Genomic DNA, 16,716 nt, shown 5'->3' on the forward strand with positions numbered 1-16,716 from the left:
TCGTGTCGCTTTTATGTAACTCAGCCATTTGTTTAACAATGAGTCAGTAAAGAGAGAGAGAAGATTTCAGTCGGCAAGAAGGGCGACGTCGTTTCATAAACTGAGCGACCGCTAAACGAGTGGCTAAGAAACAACATTGAGAAACAGCAACACGTGTTGAAATCACATTCGTTAATCTCAATCAAGAGTAGAAACCGGCAAACCGCAGGAAAAACCCCGAAATTTATGAAATTATTATTTTATTTTAAAATAAAATTGCACGAAAGAGAAAATAATAATAATAATAATAATAATAATAATAAAGGGAAAAGAAAAATAAAAAGCGCTTTGGTTTTGCCCTTTTCCTCTCCTGAATTTGCCCTGAAAAAGGGAAAAACAAAAAACGAACGGTGCTGATAAACTTGATTCTCTCATCTCAGTCGTCTCCTTTCTCCTATCTTCACCATCGTCCGATTCCATTCCACCACTCCATTTCCACCCGATCTAAATCCTTCTCTCTCGCGCCCAAATTACAAATCTTCCGTTTTCTCCCACCAGGTAAAAGAAATATTTCTTCTCTTTTTTTTTTCTTTTTTTTTCCTTTCAATTTTTCAATTCTCTCAATTCGTCTCTCTTCAAACCGACAATACCCCCTTTTCGTAGTTCCATGGTTTTTCCACCTTTTTCCTCTCTTATTTCTCACCCATCTTCCATTTTTGTTTCTGGGTTCTTCTCGACGTTCCGTTTTATGGTCCTGTTCATGGGTTTTGTTTCGTTTTTTCTGGTTTATGGGATTGATGATGTTATTCCCCTTATAGGGTTTTCGTGAAGATGGCTGATGCTCCGGCGAGTCCCGGCGGAGGAAGCCATGAGAGCGGTGAGCAGAGTCCGAGGTCTAATGTTCGCGAACAGGATAGGTTTCTTCCTATTGCGAATATTAGTAGGATCATGAAGAAGGCTCTTCCTGCTAATGGGAAGATTGCTAAGGATGCTAAAGAAACCGTACAAGAATGTGTATCGGAGTTTATCAGTTTTATTACTAGCGAGTATGCGAGTATTTTTATGATCAATTTTGATTAGTTAATTTTCCCTTCTCCATGTTCTGAAGTTGGGGGATTTTTTTTTTCAATGGTTGAATTGCTTCTACTTTCTAGGGCAAGTGATAAATGTCAAAGAGAGAAACGGAAGACGATTAATGGTGATGATTTACTTTGGGCCATGGCCACTCTTGGATTTGAGGATTATATTGATCCACTTAAAACCTACTTGACGAAATACAGAGAGGTAGTCATTCGGCTAATTACAGTGTTTTAACTCTTATGAAGATATTGTTCATTATCCACTTTTCACGATCCGGTTGATGGTTTTAACAGGGGGCGGCCTTGCATCTAGTCTTGTTAACTTTTTTTGGGACTCTTTGATAACGTTTTGGTTTCTGGTTTCTGGTGTCGGGTTTTTGAAATTTATGCTTGTTTTCTCATTATTTCTTTATGAAAGGCGAAAAATGTTTGAATTCTTATTCAAAATCCAAAATCGGAAGCAAGTTTTAGGAAACTAAAAAAAAATTCTTATTTTTAAGATTTAGCTAAGAATTCAAACTTTTCCGAAACTAAAATGAAAATCATAGTAAAGATAGAATGGAAAAACAAGCACACTTTTTAAGAACCATAAACCATAAACTAAATGGTTATCAATGGAGGTTTATTTGTTTCTTTTTGGTGGTTAATTTTACTGCTTTTCGTTGTGTTCTTCAACTGATGGGCGGATGCTATGGTTTTGCATTTTTTTGCCTGCTGGTTGGAACTTGGGACGTTTTAGACGGAGGTAAGATAAGTTTTCCTATACTGTCTCTGTGAATTGTCAACATCATGTATGAAATTAGGAGGTTTTTATGTAGTTTTTGTGTTTTCTTACAGGGTGACACTAAGGGGTCTGCTAAAGGTGGTGATGGGTCAGCTAAGAAAGAAGCTCATCCAACCCCTATTCCTCAGGTCCATTATATGAGTATGATATTTTTTTCTCACTGAGCTGGATTTTTTGGTGTTTTCTTCTGACCTTCTCTTTTTTCAAATTCTATAGATGGCTCATCAAGGGTCGTTTTCCCAAGGAGTTAATTATGCAAGTTCTCAAGTACTCTCTCTCTCTCTCTCTCTCTCTCTCTCTCTCTCTCTCTCCCACACTCAAATAAAAATCTGCATATACGTTCACAATGTCTTCTGAAGAAGTAAAGAAGCAGTTTGGGTGTCCTCAGGGTGTCTATGAGAGTGATTTTAAAATGATTAAAATCATTTTGGTCATGTTCAGAATCAATCCAAAACATGCATTTGGTCATTCAAAATCAATTTTGATGGTATGAAAATCATTTTTAAAAGTGTATAGCCAAGTATTAAAATGATTTTGAATGGTTTTAACTATGATAAAATGATTTGCAGCTGTTTTAGAATCATTTACAAACATGACATGTTCTTTGGATGACTTTGCAACAACTCTTGGATTGTTTAGCTAATTACTTACTTTGTCAAAACTCATACGGTTTTTGGTCGTACAACCAAATGCTGCCTTGATAATTCTAAAATTACTTAAAACAATTATTTTTGGAGAAGCACTTTCTAAGAGTGCTTGTCCATCTAATTGAAAGTCATTTTACTCATATGTCATGAAGTGATGCAAATGTGCTTGGTAGTCTTCCCATTACTTGTTCATCTAATTGTAGAAGTATGTGTTTGGAACTTGATCTATTTTTCGGTTGTGGCCAGAGGTCTTTTGTGAGAATTTGCTAGAATTCATATTTTAATAATTGGTGGGTAGAGTCGAGAACTTTTCTTGGGGGCTTGAAGTTACAAGTTGATTTCATTTGTTATCCATTTCTTTGGACGATGTTCATTATTTATCCAGCACTCTTCTATGTTGAATCTACTTGTAAAGTAACTTCTTCATTTAAGTTGTTCTCCCCCTTCATGGAGTGATTTAAGTTGTCTTTTGTTTTCCCCTTCTTTTAGCAACTTCTTTCGTTCAAGCGTATTTGTTTCGTTTTATTTTGTTTATATCTTCATGCTTGTTGAAGTTATTCCTCGGGGAAAACATTTGCTTCTTATATTACCCGGGGTTTGTTTTAGAGCTCTCGTATCAAATTCTTGGTTGAAATATATGAAAAATCAGAAAACAAGTTTGAACATTTCGAGGAGATGGCTTATAGCAGTAAAAGGTTATTTCCCTTTTAGCCATGGTGAAAGGGCAGTATATTGGTATTTATATCTTTTTAAGTTACCTAGAAAATGAGTAAGTAACCTTTTTCAGCTTCTTTGTATTGGGATCATCTCCCTTTGTGTAAAAATGGGCAAAAGTAGTAAACCTAGAAGCTACTTTGATCATGCAACCTCCCATCCATATTAATAAATACCCATTTATCCAATGAGTTATCTAAAGCAAATGAAAATGTCGTAGTGCCAAATGGTTGTTCTGTGCAAATAGTTAAGATATAAAATAGCATGAGTAGGAATAACTAATAAGGGCTTGTTTGGAAGTACAATAGTTTCAAGTAATGTCCTGGAAAGAAATATTTCTATCTGAACACTTGCAAAGAAAATTTTACTTCTTTCTCTCTATTGTTTAATACCATCTGTCCTTTTGTTTGCAGTCACAAGCCCAGCATCTGATGGTCCCTATGCAAGGTACTGACTGAAATTGCCTCAAATCGACCATGTAAACTGTTGAATTTGGAGATCTTTGTTCAGCATAACAGCAAAATTTGAGTCTATTTATTTAAAGTTTGGGTGGTTTTGATACTTTTCATTGTAGAAACAGTTGAAACTTTGTATATTATTATGGCTGTCTATTGGATTGGAAGTTAGGACACAGTATTTAATAGAGGTTTCAAGTCCTGGGGATCCCATTTATTCATGCTTGTAAACCTTACAACCTTGGCAAGGTCTTGTAGATCTTGAAAAAGACTTGGTAGCAGTAGCACCCTTTGGATTTTTTTTTAGAATAATTTTCCTAATCAAAATAATAAATTGTGCCAGGAATGATTTGCTTCTAGTTCTTAAGTCCTTTTTAATGCACATGAAATGAATGGTATTGCACTGTGAAATCCTTGATTCTTGTGTTTGACTTGGTTTCTGATATGCAAATTGTATTCTTAAATGTAAGACATTAAAGTAAAGTGGCTTTTAAATAGGTTGGTTAACTTTATAATTCGTTCATGTACGCATGGGGTAAATAGCAAATTTGGTTCTGCGACGATTCTAATAATTAGTTTTCTCTTTCTTTTTTTGTTACACATTCACACTAAAAGGAATTTCTGTAAAATGATAATGATCCTATTTGACTAAACTGAAATTACATGACGCGATCTCGTTCTCTCTGTCTGTCTTCCTTTTCTTGCACAAATCACTACCTTCATGTGCAAAAACCAATGTTGCTCTCGTTCAATCTTGGTGACTTGTTCGTTCCATGTCCCTCTTGCTTAACCTTGGTGTCATGCTCGATGTCCCGCCCCCTCAACCTGCAAAATCAGGGACATTTCACTGCTTAAAGGACATTTTGACATTTTTCAAACATTGGGTTATTTAACATTTTAGACCTTAAAATGGGTCTTCTAACCAATTGTTTCTCATGAACTGCATTTACCTGAGAGTTACTGGAGAATGACAAACTTGCCTTTAATGACTCATGGTTATGCCATCCAGCACATATGCTTTAATTTTTCAAGTCTCTTAAGAATGATGACATGTGGGCTCCTTCCCTTCTTTACAATTGTTTAGTTTGATTTGACTTTTTAATCATAAAGTTTCTCTGCATTTAATTTCCTTGCGGGATTGCAAAAATAATGGGTACAATTCTTATTTTTGTTCACTATTTCATATCTAACCAGTGCTTTTGATGTAATCAACTTCTCCACAAATTTAACCCTTTTCTTTTAGAAAATGAAAATAGGGCATGAGATTAGATTCACCTAATGACAAAAATGCTTGCAAAGATTCAATGATAACAACTTCGACTTAGTTCTACGGTATTGTTTTAATATTAATTTCACAATTGGATTTAAAAGAAAATTTATAAATGTGTGAAAACATATACCATTGATTTGAAAACATAATTTTTAGCAAATGGTTACAATTGATTCTTGGAATTTTAGTGAGAATCCAACTAGAGCTTATTAAACGAAGCTTTAGATAATCACTTTTGGTAGTTTCCTTAGCTCTGTCATTAGTAAATGGTTTTTTCCGTAAACAAATTAAAATTCTTGTCCTTTTGCAATGTTTTTCTTGGAGAGTAACGCGGTGGGCCGAACTGGGCCCATTTGTGGAATACTTTATTTATTTATTATTATTCTTTGAAATAGTACTTTATTTATTTATTAGGTAATTATAATGTTCGGTTATTATCGCTGAGTTATAATAGTTTTTTTTTGGGTAGATTATTTAGTTTGGATTATAACCGTAGATATTTGTGGTTTGTGGGAGTAAATTTTTCTTATTTTAATTTGAAAAATAAATAGTAAATTTAATAAAAAATAATAAATGTGAAATAGTAAAAGCGGTAGCAAATATGAAATATTGTAACATATGTGGATTTAAAATAGTGTTTATCATAAATCATTATAGATTAACTTAGTGGTAAAATGAGTTGTCCCTTAAATTAGTATAGACGCGTGTAAACAGACTCCTACCTCATGGATTAGGGAGGTTATTATTATGGTTCAATTACATTGTAGTTTTTATTATTTAACCAAATAAAAATGTATATTTTTAATAAATAATATGAGTTGACAAGTTAATCATGCTTGCTTGCATATACGAAACATGTCTATGAATAATATTAAGTAAAAAACTACATTTAAGAATAATAAAATTGAAATATGAAAAGTTAGAAGAAAACAAATCTAATTTAAAAACTGACAATAAAGATACCAACAAAGAAGATGGAGAAAAAGAAAAACCAATAAATAAATGATGGGTAACTAAATTTTAGACTTGTCCAAGATTTTAAATTCGGTTATGTGTATCTTCTAACTAAATATTCTCATTCCTATTTTATCGTTTCTTATTTCAACTTCTAAGTTTTAGAGGTAACTAAAATCTCAATTTGAAGAACTCTATAATTGGCATATTAGGTTTAAAAATCAAACCAACTAATTAGGTTAAATCTGAAAAAGAAAGATTCTAACGTATTTTTTTAAATAAATGTTTTAGATAAAATATAACTATGGAGAAAAAGAATGAATAAAAAATCAATTAAAAGATTTTTTTTATCATTCCTAAAGTGAACAAAACCCAAATAATGAAAAAAATGATTGAAGAAAATCTATTTGTATAAGAAAAGTATATACATTAGTCACTAGAGTCGTGAGTGTTCGATAACCAAGCTAACTACTATATACATTTTATAATTGCAAGTGAATTTAACTAAGTGATAAATGAAATATACAACTCCAAACTATAACTAACTTTCTTGGTATATGATTGTAGGGTATCTTTGAAAATATGAGATGTCCATTGAGCAAAGTTTTCGACATGGTAAAAGAGATTGAGTTATATAGTATGTCATATAATTCTATTATACGAGAAAGGTTAGTCCACTATTTTTACTCTATGTTGAACTCGTATAATTTTATTATTCGTAAAGAAAAAATCACCTAATATAATTCATTTAAAGAAAAATGACTGATAGATAAATGATATGCACAATATTTAAGGCTAAAATTTAAGAAAAACAATCTTATCACAAATAAAAAGTGTTTATTTTTTAAAATTATATCTTTTACGAACTTTCAAGGTATGAATAAGCAAAACATTGTATAGATGAAAATGATTATTTTTTTAAAATTTTGAATATAAAAAAAGAAAAATTGAAATAATTTACAAAATATAATAAAATTTTACCAATTCCACGTGTATAGGGAAAAAAATCTATTAAAATAATATATTTTGAAAATATGAACATTTTGATTAAACGAAGAATAATATAAAAAGAATAAAACCTAAAAAGATAAAAAATGAAAATAAATAACAATAAAAAATATTTTGATCAAAATATATTCACTCTCTCTCAGTCTTTCATATATATCTTTTAAGCTCTGGCGTTCTCTCGCTCTGTTTTTTCATCATCGTCGACGTCAAAAGAGCTTTTACAATTTCGATCACCGATAAAAGCATCTGCGGTGAGAGTTGCGTTCCGCCGTCGACGGAGAATTTTTCTCGCTCACAAACTTCCGTATTTTTTCATCGTGCTTTTGGAATTTCGTGAGTCTTCGGTTTGCAGCGCTAAGGTACTGAGAAATATAACATAGTTTTCTCTTGTCTGATCGTAAATCCGTCTTTACATTCGTGATTTTTGATCTCGTTCTTCATCGCATTCGCTTTGGCTTTCGTATTTTTTGGCTGATAAAAGAGGACTAGTTACGACTTACGAGCTTACTAGAGAAACTTAGTTATGTGTTCAAGATTGTCTAGCGTATATAATAGAAGTTTTATTTGTCAATGGTGGTTTAATCCGTGGATTTTTCGGGTCCTGTGTTAGTCTAGGAGCAGTAGAGGTTCGTTTATTTTTGTTCAAATTGACGGTGAATATAGTTTATTTTATATTTAGCTTTTATGGTTTGAGACAGACAATTCTCAGTGGAATGTTCCAATTTCTATCAGATTATCATGTGAGTTGCGGATTGGAATGTTCACCTCTGAGTGCTTTTTAATCTATTGAAGTGAAATTGTTAGTGTTGAGCTAAAATACTGTTTGTTCTCGTGTCTTTTATTTAATGTTTTTCTTGCTGTGTAGTTTGGTTCTGATCATTGATAATATGTAAATTGTTGAAGCACAAAAGTTTGGCAATCTTATGCAATGTTGGATCTCTTGATTATATAGGAAGGTGTTTACTCTATTAGAGCTAATAAATGATAAATGGGAAATCGTGGCCAAAAGCGTACTGAAATGGTGGATAGATTACCAGCTGATAAACGAGCATGCAGTTCATTGGAATTCAGACCAAGCTCATCTAGTTCATCTATTCAAATGCACTTGACTTCGACTAATTCAAGTCCTGGCATCCATGACAATGACATGGACACTTCATCTTCTGCTTCTGCGTCTAGTCGTTCAGAGGGCGAACATGATAAGGATTCAGCCTACGGGTCTTGTGATTCTGATGATGCTGAACAAAAACATAGTGATCTTCGGAATTATCATAGACAAAGATCATCAGGTGATCATGGACGATTTAAAAGGCTTTTGACAAGCTTGGGTGAAGAATCTGAGTCATCTGTACAAACAGAACTGCTGAGGGAACTATGTGAGGTTTTATCATTCTGCACGGAGAATTCAATATCGAGTATGACATCAGATTCGTTATCTATAATTCTTGTAAATCTGGTGAAACTTGATAGCGACTCAGATATAGTGCTATTGGCTTTAAGGGCTTTAACTTATTTATGTGATGCTTACCCCAGAGCATCTAGTTTTATAGTTCGTCATGGTGGAGTTCCTGCCTTCTGTAAGAGGCTGGGAGCTATTGAGTACTCGGATGTTGCTGAACAGGTGATACGGTCATGCGCACTTAATTGTTATTTTTAGCTCATTTGTCAAATTATCTTTGAATGCTGAATAGTTTCGCTATATTTTGAAGGACTTTTTGTTTTAATGTAGTGTTTCCAAGCATTGGAAAAAATATCACAGGAACACCCTGTTGCATGCTTAGAGGGTGGTGCAGTTATGGCTGTTTTAACTTTTATTGATTTTTTTCCTACGATCATACAAGTAAGCCATTCCTTTCTGGATGTTAATTCAATCTCGACAGTTTGGTTGAACTCTTGTTCCTATTATTTTGTTCCACGAAATCCCATGATTATAAAGATCGAAAATTTAAAAGTCAAATCTGTTTTGGATCAGAGAACGGCGCTTCGTATAGTGGTGAATGTCTGCAAGAAACTTCCTTCTGAGTGTCCACAAAATTTGATTGAGGCTGTTCCTATACTATGCAATCTCCTTCAGTATGATGATGAGGAGGTTTGAATAAACTGACTTGAGTGCTTCATATTGCTTTATTTTATTTTATTTATAAATCTTCTCCTTGTTACAATGTCATATTTCAGCTGGTAGAGAATGTGGCTCGATGCATGATTAAAATAGCTGAGTGCGTCCATCAATCCTCTGAGCTTTTGGATGGGCTTTGTCAGCATGGGCTGATTCAACATGCCATTCGCCTAATAAACTTGAATAGCCGGACAACTTTGTCCCAGACCATTTACAATGTAAGTAAAGAATCATACAAGGGACCAGTGGTTTTATATTTTGTGTGTTTTTATTTTAGTACAAGGCAGAGGAACGTTTCCCTGTAGCCTCTACTACCATTTTTAAGGAAGAATGGTGAAATGACCATTAACTTTTTTTTTTTCAGGATTTGCTTGGTGTACTTATCAAACTAGCTTCAGGATCCATTGTTGCTTTTGAAACCCTTTATGAGCTAAACATTAGCAACACTTTGAAGGACATATTGTCTGCTTACAATCTCTCGCATGGGGTGTCTTCTTCGTGTGCTGTAGTTGATGGGCAGCGCAACCAGGTATTAGACTATGAACATGTACTTTTTTGAAACCATGGAAAGACCGATTGTGCAGTGGTTAATTTTTTTTAAAAAAATAATTCTAGGAAACTTACAAGTGAGACTTCCCCCGTATTACTTCTTCTGAAAAACACTTCACAGAAATCTTTTCTTCCAAATTGATAACTACAACTGTCTTTTCAAAGCTTTCAGTCATCTTTTTTAATTATGTATTGGCAATATTTCATGTAAATCCCCTCTTGGGCTTTAGGAGTGTTTTATACTTCTTTCTGATTTCAATCATCAATTACATTTTCTAAGTTCTCTGGTCAAATAAAAGTGATAGTTCAATAGCTCATAATTGGCCTACATTGGGTCTAGAAATTAAATTTCTTTCTGCCTTTGTTTTCTCCTCCAGGTTTGTAGGGTCTGTTTGTGTGTGTGTGTTTTGAATAAAGAATTTATGGGGATTTATTGTGGTTGTTTTTTTGCCCAGGTATGTGAAGTCCTGAAATTGCTCAACGAGCTTCTCCCTACCGAAGATGCAAAGACAGAACAATTGTCTGAAAAAGTGTCTTTTTTAGTCAGTAATCCCAAACAACTGCAGAAGTTTGGCTTGGATATACTTCCTTTGCTTGTTCAGGTGGTGATTTGTATAAGCATAAGCTAATAAAAAAGCTCTAGCCCTTTCCATCTCCTATAACATCACATTTTCGCTGCTGCAGGTGGTTAGTTCTGGTGCAAACTTGTATGTCTGTTGCGGCTGCTTAACTATTATCTACAAGTTTGTCTGTTTGGGTGAATCTGACATGCTTGTTGAGTTACTTGAGAATTCGAACATTTCTAGGTAAGTGATGCCTGATATATATATATATATATATATATATATATATATTTATGGTACTCTCTAATTGCTTTCAGAAAGTCTAATGATCTATTCTATCTAATTTGTCAGTTTCCTGGCTGGAGTGTTTACTCGAAAAGACCACCACGTGCTGATGTTAGGTTTAAAAATCACTGAGATTATCCTGCAAAAGCTTGCTAGTACATTTTTGAAATCATTTGTCAAGGAGGGTGTCTATTTTTCTATTGATGCACTGATATCCCCGGATAAGTATAAACAGTTGATTTTCCCAGTCTTTACTGGTGTCCACTCATCATTTGGTTCATGTCAAAAGTCTTCAAGAGAACATGGGAGATGCTTATGTTATGCCTTTTCGAGTAGTTGTTTCCCCTCTGTGTCAGAAACAGGCAGCTGCAAGCTTGACAAGGATTCTGTTTATAGTCTTGCAAATCATATAAGAAGCATTTATTTTGCTGAAGATTTATGTGACACCGATGAAGGAGTAACTGATATTCTTCAAAATCTTCGAACTTTTTCCGGGGCCCTAGATGATCTACTAAACTTGTCCTTAATTAAGGACACTCCAGCTCAGGATGAAGAAAAATTGTATGCTTTGTTAGCTGAGATTATGTCAAAGCTTAAGTGTGGCGAGCCCATATCCACCTTTGAATTTATTGAAAGTGGAATAGTCAAGTCATTTATAAATTACATAACTAATGGTCAGTATCTGAGGAAAAAGGGAGAATCACAACCTATATCTAGACATTTCTCAATTATAGAAAGAAGATTTGAGGCTTTTGCAAGGCTACTCTTATCTAGTTCTGACCACCCATCAGTAAATTTGCCAGTTTTGGCATTGATAAGGAAATTACAAATCTCACTTTCGTCTTTAGAAAACTTTCATGTTATTATTTCAAGCCAGGGATTCAAACATAGAAACTATTTTGTTACTGTTCCAAATGCTCGGTGTGTACCACATCCTTGTGTGAAAGTTCGGTTTGTGAGGGGAGATGGAGAAACAGATCTATGCGACATTAATGGGGATATCCTGAATGTTGACCCATTTTCTTCTTTAACTGCCATTGAAGGGTTTCTATGGCCCAAAGTTAGCTCACAAAAAACTGAGCAGTCCCCTGAAGATACTCTGAGGGAGCATCAAATCAAACTACTATCGAAGTTAGTGGGATCTGACATCATGTCTACAGATTTGCCCGAAGTTCAGGTATGTTCCCTTTTTTTTGAAATATTGATGATGTTGAAAGAATTATGAGCTTACTCTTAAGTTGCAATCCTTGAAGTAAGGTTATTTTCCATGTATTGTGGAGATCTGTTATCTTTAATGGTTATTTATTTAGTTTAAATTCAGCGAGAGGTAACATACCTAAACATGTATTGTGGAGATCTGTTATCTTTAATGGTTATTTATTTAGTTTAAATTCAGCGAGAGGTAACATACCTAAACCATTTGGTTTGAGTTTAGGTGTTTTAAGTGAAAGAATAATATCTGATGCAACTTATGTTGTAAGTTGATCATTGTATAAGTATACATATAGAACTGTGTTATAAGATGGATCAGTTCTGTTATAAGATGGATCAGTTCTAGAATTTGCAGCCTCATCCATTGCAAATTTCAATCCGATCCTTGTGGATTCAACTTTTGCCATTTTTTCTACTTCCAATTAAATTAGGAAATATTGATTCTTGTTCTGTCTTTCAGTACTTGCTTAATCCACGATTGAAGCATTGATCATATTCTGGACTATGGTAATGTGTGCAGTCCTAAAGTACGCACAAATATTTGTAATTATTCAATAGGCAACATTATTCTTAGTTGGACTCATTTGTTTAATAATTTGTATAAGCTTGTATTCTTCCATTCTTATTTGGAGCCCATTTTTTAAATCATTTCTATGTGCTTGTATTCTTTCATTCTCAATGAAAGTAGTTGTTTCTATTAAAAGAAAAGAAATTTTCCCACTCCTAATGCTATGTTAACCTTGTTTTGGTACAGGTACCTGCAGAAGTCAGTGCTGATGAGAAATCACAGTGTTCTGCATCTTGCAGTAAGAAAGGCACGGCTCCCAGATTGCTTCTTTACCTTGAGGGAAAGCAGCTGGAGCCCACCTTGTCAATTTACCAGGCAATTCTCCAACAACACATCAAAGAAAATGAAACTATATCTGGCATAAAAATATGGAGCCAAGTATATACAATAATGTATAGAAGCGCTGGTGAAGTGGAGGACAGCACTTGTAACCAATTGTTTTGTGCATCCGACAAAGCTCTGAAATTGCAGTTTTCTTCATTTTTCTGTGACATTCTAGATTGTGTTCTGCCTTCTGACTTGGCAAAAGGAAGTCCGGCTTATGATGTTTTATTTCTTCTAAGGAGCATAGAGGGCATGAACAGAATGGCATTTCACATTATGTCACATGAAAGAATTCGTGCTTTTGCTGATGGAAAAATTGATACCTTGGACAATATAAAGCTATCAGTTCCTTCAGTGTCGCAGAATGAATTTGTGAATAGCAAACTGACTGAAAAACTTGAACAGCAGATGAGGGACTTTTCTGCTGTTTCTGTCGGTGGCATGCCTTTATGGTGTAAGGAGCTTATGGATTCATGCCCTTTCTTATTTAGTTTTGAGGCAAGGCGCAAGTACTTTCGGATAGTAGTATTTGGCATGCCACAATACCAGCTACATGCGAGATCACACAGTGACTTTGGGACCTCAAATGACGGACGATCAAGTTCTGGTGGCTTGCCTCGTAAGAAGGTATTGGTACACCGCAGCCAAATTCTAGATTCTGCTTCCAAAATGATGAATCAGTATGCAAATCAGAAAGTACTCCTTGAGGTGGAATATGATGAAGAAGTTGGCACTGGGCTTGGTCCAACATTAGAATTCTATACTCTTGTCAGTCGTGAATTTCAGAAGAACGGCCTTGGAATGTGGAGAGGGGATCATGATGCATTTATATCCGGAAAGAGGCTGAACATTGAGGATAGAGAAACTACTGAATCTCCATTTGGACTTTTTCCCCGACCATGGCCATCAACGCTGGATACAGATAAGCTACATCTTCCTGAAGTAATGAAAAAGTTCGTACTTCTAGGACAAATTGTGGCCAAGGCCATTCAAGATTGTAGGGTATTGGATATCTACTTCTCCAAAGCCTTCTATAAACTAATACTTGGGCAGGTACCTGCATAACTTCTTTCAAGTGCTTTCTCTCATCTTTTTCATATTCCATTATTTGATTGTCTTATTTATTCTTGTAGGAGTTGAGTATTTATGATATCCAATCATTTGATCCGGAGCTCGGTACTGTTCTGCTAGAGTTTCAAGCTTTGGTCAACAGAAATAAATTATTGGGATCTGTTTATGAAGAAAACTCATCATCCAAACTTGAATTTTCTTATCATAATACCAACATTGAGGATCTTTGCCTTGATTTTACTCTTCCTGGTTATCCTGATTATCTATTGACTTCTTCTCAAGATAATTCAATGGTAATGCCAATTTTCACTGTGATTATGGAATTTTCTTTTTGTGTGGTTGCACTAAATAACACAATACATTTTGACCTTACCTTTTCCCCAGGTAAATGCAAAAAATTTGGAGAATTATGTCTCTCTTGTTGCAGATGCCACTTTATGTTCTGGAATTTCAAGACAAATAGAAGCATTTAAGTCTGGATTTAATCAGGTTAGCTTCGCTTTGCCCGTCCTACAAAAGATTATACTTCTCATTTGTATTTAGTTGTTCTAGTTAGCACTTGCAGAATGAAAATGATCCTTTATTCCCATTATCTTTACATTGCATAGCTAAAAGTTTATGGAATTCAGTTCATGTTTTGATATAGTTCTTTATTTCATCAATGTCTTACTTGAAATATTATCAACTGCGTCGAGAATCAAATTTCATGAGCGTTCTTGTCCTTAAAAGAGAGACACTCACCAATTTGGTGGTTGGTTTAAAGGCAAATTTCTAATTATCATAGAAGATACACTTTTCTTCGCCCTTGAACATTTACCGGTAACCGATAATCAAGTACTTCTTTTCTTATTGTCAAACCTCAGGTTTTCCCCATAGAACATCTTCAAGTATTTACTGCAGAAGAATTAGAGCGTTTAATATGCGGAGAACAGGACATTTGGGCCGTACGTATATCAGCTAATTATCTCACTTACTTAAAATCATTAACCATTAGCTTAATTCTTTTTAATCTTTTGGTGCAGTTGAGTGATCTCCTTGACAATATGAAGTTTGACCATGGATATACATCCAGTAGCCCCTCCATTGTTCATGTTAGTTTCTAAAAACGAATCCTATACATTACTTTGTTCAAAGCGAACGATTCTTAGTTGCAAAGATTCTCACCTTTTTTTTAAATTTCAGCTTCTTGAAATTATTCAAGACTTCGACAACAAACAGCAACGAGCATTTTTACAGTTCGTTACCGGGGCCCCGAGGCTGCCTTCTGGTGGCTTTGCATCTCTCAATCCAAAGTTGACCATCGTCCGAAAGGTTTTTATTATCAACAAATTCTACTCAACTGTTTTATTCAACCTTGATTTTTTCTTTACTAACTTCTTTTTTGGGATATCTTTTACACAGCATTCTAGCAATTTGGTCGATTACGACTTACCAAGTGTGATGACCTGTGCAAACTACCTCAAGTTGCCTCCTTACTCTTCAAAGGTGACAACTTTTCAGACAAAATGATTTTCCATTCAAAACACGCGACACTCACGTAATTCTAAAATGGTTATAGATTTATTCATCATTTTCAAAATCATTCCAAAATATGATTTTAATTATTTAAAACCAATTTTGATGATACTAAAATTGGATTCGGAAAGGTAAAATTCAACCCTAAAATTAAATTATAATTTTCTAATAAACCAATTGTCTTTTTCAATTTCCGCTAGAACAAAAAAAACGTTAACTTCAAATTTGGTTCCTATCTTTTCAGGAGATAATGAAAGAGAAGCTCTTATATGCCATAACAGAAGGACAAGGCTCGTTTCATCTTTCCTAACCTTAAATTTCCATCTTCAGTAGGAAGTGAAATTGGTTAATTATCAGAGTAGCTATAGCTGCTGTATAGATTTTTTCTTTATAAAAGTAAAAAAAAAAAAAAGAAAAAAGAAAAAAGGGTAAAAATGGATGAAGAAGTGCAGATTGTGGTGGTTGGTGGTTGTGAATAAGGAAGGCTTTCTTCTTCTTCTTCATCTGATTCTGGTGGGTAAAAAGTTGGAATGTACATAAATCCTATGTACATAGAAAATAGAAGAAGGCTGTACAGGAAAATGGTGGGTTTTAGATTTATTGGCATTGGATGGCATCGTCTCTCTTTTCTTTTACTTTTTCTTTTAACCCATGCTCACACTGTAAATATCTCCTTGGCTAATTAACTTCTTAGTCTTCTCTTCTTCTTTTTTTTGTACATAACATCTGGGTGGCTTGGGCTTTGATTTATTCAATTTTCTGACTAAACCATGCAATTCATTTTCTCAACAGTTGAGAAATAGGCTAAAAGTTTATTTATTTACTGCATGATGTTTCCAAGTGCATTGATTCTAGTTTAAATGATTTGTTCATTTTTTCATTTCTATATGTTCATTTTGATGGTTATCTTCAATTGAGGGTGGAGGGATTTCAATAACGGACCATTTGGTCGTTAGAACACACAATATCAAATAAGTGCTTGTTTTTTTCTTTTAATCCTTTTATGTGATTTTTGTATAATTCAAATTGGCTTTGTATGGTTAAAAGGTATAGGTATAGAACTGTTGAAACTCCTAGGGTGGAAGCTCTCAAATTATAAACTTCATTTTCGGGAAAAAAATGAGAAAATGATGATGAAGACAAAATCATCGTCTTTAATTTTACTAATTATCCTGTGCTCACAATACTATCTTTTAAAATGGTAAACTTCACATTTTTACGCTGTAAGGAATAAGGATTATGAATAAAAGTAAAATCCTCGTCTTTAATGGAAGAAAATCTTCATAAGAAACTAAAAAGGAATTGAAAGTTTAAATATAAGATGATTTATCAAAGCATCAGCAGTCAATCTTGGCTAGGGTGTATTGAAAAAAAAAATATGGACTTTTTAAAATGAAACTATCATTAAGGTTATAAATTTTTTTCGTTACTTCTACTAATATTTCGATGATAGAATAAGAAAGCAAAAAAATGAAGTAAAAGATAAGAGAAACCAAATAAATAACTCGTCCAAAGTCCAACCACCTATTATTCTACAACTAAAAACTAACTCCAAAATATATATATATATATATATATATATATATATATATATATTCACTCTTTTCACTTTTCCTACCTCTT

The 16,716-nt window shown here is 33.9% G+C and overlaps 2 protein-coding genes across 5 annotated transcripts; both read left to right on the top strand.

Moving 5' to 3' along the window:
* Positions 1-292: 292 nt before the first annotated feature.
* LOC101212699 (nuclear transcription factor Y subunit B-1) lies at positions 293-4,017 on the top strand. 4 transcript variants are annotated; one of them, XR_004214840.1, is made up of 7 exons: positions 293-537; positions 798-1,025; positions 1,134-1,263; positions 1,353-1,803; positions 1,896-1,970; positions 2,059-2,109; positions 3,617-4,017. XR_004214840.1 is itself a non-coding variant. In XM_004137754.3 (7 exons), exons 2-7 carry the CDS (start codon positions 811-813, stop codon positions 3,659-3,661), a joined length of 522 nt encoding a protein of 173 aa, XP_004137802.1. In that variant the 5' UTR covers positions 293-537; positions 798-810; the 3' UTR covers positions 3,662-4,017. The 4 variants fall into 4 exon arrangements, 3 of the variants coding, with proteins under 3 accessions (XP_004137802.1, XP_011651935.1, NP_001295779.1); XM_004137754.3 differs by having other exon boundaries at positions 1,798-1,803; XM_011653633.2 differs by lacking the exon at positions 1,353-1,803.
* Positions 4,018-7,029: 3,012 nt separating this feature from the next.
* LOC101211492 (E3 ubiquitin-protein ligase UPL4) lies at positions 7,030-15,921 on the top strand. Its single transcript, XM_004137912.3, has 17 exons — positions 7,030-7,249; positions 7,843-8,511; positions 8,620-8,730; positions 8,863-8,979; positions 9,066-9,224; positions 9,371-9,535; positions 10,011-10,157; positions 10,240-10,361; positions 10,470-11,580; positions 12,370-13,560; positions 13,641-13,871; positions 13,963-14,067; positions 14,442-14,522; positions 14,601-14,669; positions 14,761-14,889; positions 14,980-15,063; positions 15,338-15,921. Exons 2-17 carry the CDS (start codon positions 7,879-7,881, stop codon positions 15,401-15,403), a joined length of 4,521 nt encoding a protein of 1,506 aa, XP_004137960.2. The 5' UTR covers positions 7,030-7,249; positions 7,843-7,878; the 3' UTR covers positions 15,404-15,921.
* The last annotated feature ends 795 nt before the right edge of the window (positions 15,922-16,716 follow it).

The sequence above is a fragment of the Cucumis sativus genome, chromosome 3 (assembly GCF_000004075.3).
Source record: "Cucumis sativus cultivar 9930 chromosome 3, Cucumber_9930_V3, whole genome shotgun sequence".
Classification (NCBI taxonomy): domain Eukaryota; kingdom Viridiplantae; phylum Streptophyta; class Magnoliopsida; order Cucurbitales; family Cucurbitaceae; genus Cucumis; species Cucumis sativus.